The sequence below is a fragment of the Hyposmocoma kahamanoa genome, unplaced genomic scaffold (assembly GCF_003589595.1).
Source record: "Hyposmocoma kahamanoa isolate Upper Pololo Valley unplaced genomic scaffold, ASM358959v1 202, whole genome shotgun sequence".
In the NCBI taxonomy this organism is placed as follows: domain Eukaryota; kingdom Metazoa; phylum Arthropoda; class Insecta; order Lepidoptera; family Cosmopterigidae; genus Hyposmocoma; species Hyposmocoma kahamanoa.
The window spans coordinates 247868-254304 of NW_020653726.1; the positions used below are offsets into that span (position 1 = coordinate 247868).

At 32.3% G+C, this 6437-nt stretch overlaps 1 protein-coding gene across 1 annotated transcript in view; it reads right to left on the reverse strand.

Annotated features, from left to right (window-relative positions):
• Positions 1-6151, reverse strand: part of LOC113227063 — a 24467-nt gene extending 18316 nt beyond the window's left edge. The window contains exons 1-11 of the mRNA XM_026459936.1: positions 5956-6151; positions 4986-5274; positions 4450-4632; positions 4100-4179; positions 3563-3756; positions 2907-3021; positions 2494-2702; positions 1874-2067; positions 1523-1658; positions 955-1141; positions 471-650 (exon numbers count right to left, since the gene is read on the reverse strand). Of these exons, the coding sequence (XP_026315721.1) occupies positions 471-650; positions 955-1141; positions 1523-1658; positions 1874-2067; positions 2494-2702; positions 2907-3021; positions 3563-3756; positions 4100-4179; positions 4450-4632; positions 4986-5274; positions 5956-6151 (1963 nt within the window). The remainder of the gene's footprint in view (positions 1-470; positions 651-954; positions 1142-1522; positions 1659-1873; positions 2068-2493; positions 2703-2906; positions 3022-3562; positions 3757-4099; positions 4180-4449; positions 4633-4985; positions 5275-5955) is intronic.
• Positions 6152-6437: the final 286 nt, after the last annotated feature.

Sequence of the window (6437 nt, forward strand, 5' to 3'; positions counted from 1 at the left end):
TATTTAATAAAAGAAAAACAAACAAAAGGTACAGCTTATTTCTATAAGAAATTTCTTCCTGCAGACCTTAATACAGGACAAAATAACTACAATGACGAGTTTACGTGCACAAAATACAAAATTATGTAATACAATATTAATAATATTAAACTATTACAAACTAGATAAATACATATTTCAAATAAAATACGTTTATAAAAGATAGACAGTAAATAAATAACACTCAATTTAAAAGTAGCTAACGATGTACTTTCGTGAACAGAAATAGGAAGTGCGTTCCAAAGTCTGAACGCATGAACAGTGAAGGAGTGAGAATAAAAACCGAATAAAAAACTTTTAATTTGATATAACAGGAAAATGTCATCTAAATGCAATAATGTGACGTTACACGCGAAATTAAGTAACTAATTAACACACGTGCAAAATAGAATTGGACCTAAAATTGAACCATGAGGGACGCGTATGCTTACTGCAAACTGATAATTTGTTAACCAGTTTAATGCTTACCATTTTTGTGACCGATACGTAGACATGTTCAGTATACGTCGCAGCTATAATCGTCTGTATCGGATAGTGAAATAAATATATAGCGTATGATAATCTCGATGGCAATTTCCACATTCTTAGTGACAGAAACCAGTTGACTGGACCTGAAAATATCACATATTTATTACTAAGGAAGATATTTCAATGTTTTTTTTTAATAACCTGTAACTAAAATTGTAAAGATCCTAATTAAAATATAGAATTGAATTGTAATCTGGAACGCCAAAACTGAGCGTGCCGTTTATTGTACAAAGGAATGGGTAATATCAAATAAAACCGTAATTAAATTTAAAATATATTCCATTAAATAGGTATTATATGCAAAATGCTACTTAGACCACTGTTAGTACTATCGAAAATAAGGAGGTTAAACAGTTAAAGAATCGCCTTAATAAAAGTAAATTGTACCTCCATAGCCCGTAGCACAGGCAAAAATCAACCAGCCGACTCCAACGGCCCAGCAAGGTCTCATGAAAGAGTTAATAAAATTATCGGCAATCTGATTGTCCCATTCCATATTTTTTGCTGGCGTAGTAGCATAGAAAGCCGAAGACAGAACTATTAAGGCGCAAACCCATAATATTAGAACTTGATACTGAAAAGAATACATTTTACGTTTAATGCCGGTATCAGCATGTCTAGTTTCGTGATCAAAAATAACAGACGTTGTGACAAGTGTCATGTAAGGCATAAAAATTAAGAAAACCCACGAAATCGCCTATAATAATAATAGTAAAGTTATAAAAACCAATAAAAACAATACTTCTTAAAAAAAAAATTCGTGGCTTTCTTGCACAGTCCATTTCAATTTTCATTGAACATTTTTCCTGTTTCCCTTCTCAAACGATTATGAGAGCAAATAAAACATTCAATCCCACTCAATGAACAAAGTGTTCTTCGTTAGTCGATTTTCTAGACATTATTATTGTTTTTCAATTGACACTGTTAAAAAGTATTACTTCAACTTTATCCTTACTTTTTTAAGTATAACGCCTTTTTCTCTACAAATGTGTACCAAGTATCCAAATAACATCCCGACAAAGAATGGAGAACATCTTGTTAATGTGTTAATGTAATACATCCTTGAGTATCTGAGTATATCATCTAAACGCCTGAAAATAATAAATGAGTTACGTATAATGAACACTTGCTAGCGAATAAAAAAGTGTTCTAATAAAAAAAAAATTAACATTGTAAAATTTCACAATTGTGACACAAATATACCGGGAGAAGACTCATTTTTCTCTTCAGGGACAACATGCAAAAGTTTAATCCACAGATTCTTTTATAAAGATTTATTAACGTCAAACAATTTAAATTTACTTACGATGGGACCAAAGTGGCAGCAGGAAAATTATGCAAGAAATTAAATATTGTTGATGCAATTAGAGAAGCCAATAGAGCTGTGATGAGAGCAGACCAAGCAATGCTTTTATTTCCAGTTAGCACCCAGAACAACACAATTGGTGACAAAATATGAAGTTGCATATCAATTGCCAAATACCAACTGTGTTCAACACACTGGAATGTAAGAAATTAAATATTGTATGTCGCATTGTCAAAGAACGACTCACTATTATGGTAAGTAACACGCTGTCATAATATATTTTTGCATGTCTCAATGTAGTACAAATCAACGGTGATTCTGAAGCTAAAGTAAATTGCAAACACAGCGTGTTTTTTGTAATACATAAATAGTTTTGATATGTTGCAATAAGTAGATAAAATCTTTAGAATTTCAAAACTTATGGTGGCCCAACTTGGAGTTTAGCACGTGGTTTGCTACTGAGCCACGTGTACACTAAAAATGGATTTTACAAACTTTGAAAGAAAAAAATGTGGTTGTTAATTTTATTTCTCGTGGACGTGGTAGAGGTATCAGCGTATTATTTATTCCATTTTTGGTCAAGGGCAACTTCAGAAAATTAATATAATTTAAATTCATACCATCGGATGAACATAATTCTGGACATAAAGTAATGTCGACCACCAGTTGATCCTGCAGTTCTCAGTCATCCTTGCCACTACTGTCCAAGAAGGTCCATCGGCGACGTAGTGAAAAACGGTCGATTGAAGCAACACAATCAATGCAAGTAGAGGAAATAGACGGAGGATTCTGGTCAAATAGAATAGATGCAGATTTCTCAATAGTTTCACTGAAAATGAATAAAAAAAATTATTCATCGTCAAGGTCAATGCCTAAAATTAATTATAATTTATGGATATAATGTTAACTAACTATCAGCATTAGAATATCTCTAAAAAGTAAACGGCGTTTTACAAATAATTCATAAAATTATAGTAAATTTGTATTTTGTACGATTAAATGGAATTATCTAAGTAAAATAAACAGCTCTTACTGTTGCTCAATTTTCCAACGCTAGAGTAAACTAGAAGAAAACCACTGAGCAAAAAGAAAGTATCCACGCTTATTGGTGCTGCTGTTAACCATATTGACTGGAAACTGAGGACCCACTGGAAAATAACAAACAATTATTTTTATTACGCTTTTTATTAGATTTTTTACATGTGCGGTTTTCTGTGATAAATTCAATAACGTCTTCCGACAAACTAATGCTAAGAAGATTTAAAATTTTGCAATTACATATCTACAAGGCGCTTTACAAAATGAAACATAATGTTATTATAAGATACATTTCCAGGGTTTTGTGATTATTTGGTAATTGATTCAATTTTTCACTAGTTATAATTAATTAGCGTGATCCATCATTATTTGGTTGACTGACTTAGAACACCCAAATAATTTGGCGATCCAAATAATTAGATTTGCAATCGCTGGGATTCAACTTTAGTCGCTAGAACGAGATTCAGGATTTATTTGCCAGTGGAATAAATTTAGAAAACAAAATCGGTTGTGGTGTTTCGTGTAACAGCCCCGGAATAGATTTCCCTATTTCCTTTCCTTTTCTCTGCTATTTATTGTGCCAGGTAATGGGTGTAAAACAAAAAAAAACCTTAAAATCGAAGTAAAAATTAAAATTGAAAGGTAACTTACATCAATAGACTCCAAAACATTGAGGATTGGCGATGTAGTCAAAAACGTATGTCCAATAACAACCCATGCCATTGTGATTGCCCGAATACCATCGATGCAGTCCAATGCACCAGAAGTGGTGGTGAAGGTGGTCAGTCGACGCGCATTTGTATATATAGAGAAAGATCGGTACAGCGTATTGGAAGCTTTTGGATCTGAAATGAGAATTTATTATATTATTATATATTATTTATTATATTATATTATTATACAGAGTGATGACCTGATCGATTTGTCTTCTTGTATTCATTACATGCATTATATTAGGAATTAAAATATTTAGAATTAGGTCAGACGATTGAACAATGTTACTAGCAAGCTCAATAAAAGCAGCCAGTTTGATAACCAACGATTTGTTCGATTTAATAACGAATATGTTAGCAACTTCGCTATCTTTCGTCGAAAATAATAAACATATTTAGTCAACTAAATGTATTTACTAACAAAAATATTAACATAAATAAAATTAAATTTATTAATATAAGCAAGTATACTTACCACGATTTAAAATAAATGTGTGCCAAACATCGTAACTTGTACTAAGTACGGTCAATAATCCAAGGAGCGAAAAGATGACGCTGAAGTAGAATAAAACTATATTAAATTTTTTTTTTAAGAAAGTCTGTTTTTCTGAACTCATTAAACATTGCCTTAAAGAAAATACCATTGAATTAGAATACACCATATTTTCTATGGTAAATGGTCAGCTTAGTAATAACACTTTTCAAGATGTCACTTCATTGTAGCACTTTATTTATCATAACAACGTGTACAAAATATTGTAGTGCAGCCATTTACGATAAGATACTCGTATACTATTGTTGAAGGATGTTCAAGTAATTACTTACACAGCCACATACAGACCAGGAGTCCATGGTTTATCACCCTTGAAGCGGCAGAATTCTTCTTTATATTTCACCAATGATGGTTCATTGACAAGGTAAGTCATATCTTCTTTTATGGAACAAGGCTTTGGAATGCAGATAGACAAACTAAGTTGAATGGCGGTCAGGTTCAAAGAATCCATTGATCTGGAAATGTACGATTTTGAGAATTAAATTTTAAGCATAGTGTAGTGAGGCTGAATATGGAATGGTTTCCACTGCAGTAAAACAATACAATTGAAAGTTTCTTTATAAGATTTGTTATTGTCAGGATTAAATTCATCACATTGAAATGGGGAAACATGTGTTTTCTAATTTCACTATCATCATCAATTAACATATACATGTGACCACTGTGAGGATGGGTGAACTTCATGGAAAAGTTATCCCAATGCATGTTGAGCGCCAATAGGTTACCTGTTTAAAATTGTCTACTTTCAACACAATCATTGATGTCTAAAGTTATTGGTACTCGCCACTACAACTACCACTAAACTTACCGTAATCTTTCCATTTCATTTATATGAGCCCTGTCGGTTGTGCTTTTAATCGTATGTGTTTTAAGCATTTCAAGTTTTATATTTATTTCTTCGTCAAGCAGATTTATATTCGAATAATTTATTCTATTTATAAGTTCTTCATTCAAACCAACGCTGATTCGACAGTATTTTCCTTTTATAGTCATATGTTCAACTTCCTTATTGATGCCAAGACACTGATGATAGTTTCCCAAATCTAGCAAATTTCCTTGTGTAACTCCTCTGGGTAATCGCAGACCAGCTTCAATAACTGCAAATTTGAATGAATTTGGAGTTGAGAAATTTGATTTGACGAAGAACAATACTTATTTATTTTGAGTGGTCATAAACAAGTACAAATCAACAAAAGCAAAGAAAACTCTAAAAACGTTTTTGCTCTTTCAATATTAGAACGTTTGCACATATTATAAGAACAGTTTGATTGACGGTTTCGTATAATTTCAATAGCAGTCGAGTTCCTTGCGAAAGAGTTCGATCAGAGAAGTACAGTGAGGATTTCTGCGTTCCGGTTTTGAAGGGCAAAGGTGCTGATGAAATTACACCCATGTGCACAACTCTATGTTGAAGGATGACGGGTACAGTGGCAATATTCCTCGGATCTTTGCGATTGAAAGCTCTGAGTGGTATTGCAAGTGTAAGATTTACCAACAGGCGAACAACTTGTTCACCTCGTCACTTAATAATCATAAAAAAGTATATAGAACCCGATTTGAAGAAATCGACGATACTGGATTAGATGCCCATAATACTAACAATATTTCACTTTGTTTTATTAGGTTAATAGTAATGCATGGGCAACTCAATGATCTTGAGTTTTTACGTTATAATTTTATGAAAAAATGGACTACGAACACCAACCAGTCACGACTTCAAGGAGTTTCAATGTGGCCAGAGTCGAAATCTCCGGTTGTCGTCACTTAAGTATACTTACATGTCACCATTAACATATTGCCGTTTGTAGTCAAATATCTCATTTGTTCAGCGCACAGCTCTGGATCCAATGCATCTTCATAAATTCTTGGGTCAAATGGTGGATGCCTTACTTCTAAATTTAAGTCGTGAATCGTACCGTTTATTGTTTTAATTAACACTATATTAAATACAATCAGTTCTTTGACATATTTCATTTTTTTTTGTTTAGTAAAAAGATATTTAAGAAAATCAAAAGGTGCTTCTACTTTTAAATCTTAGTCTTTAATGTTTGTTATTGAACTGTCGGGTTTATATTTATAATTTTGATCAATTTAGGCAATCTTATCTTTTCTATCGGAAACTAAGATAGCGGCATAATATTGTATTAAAACGCATAGCGTAAATACAAATTGTTAAATAGAAAAATATAATGTTTAATTAATATTTTGACTTCATATGTCGAACGTCAACGTCGGTTGGAATAGTAAAAGGTCGAACATG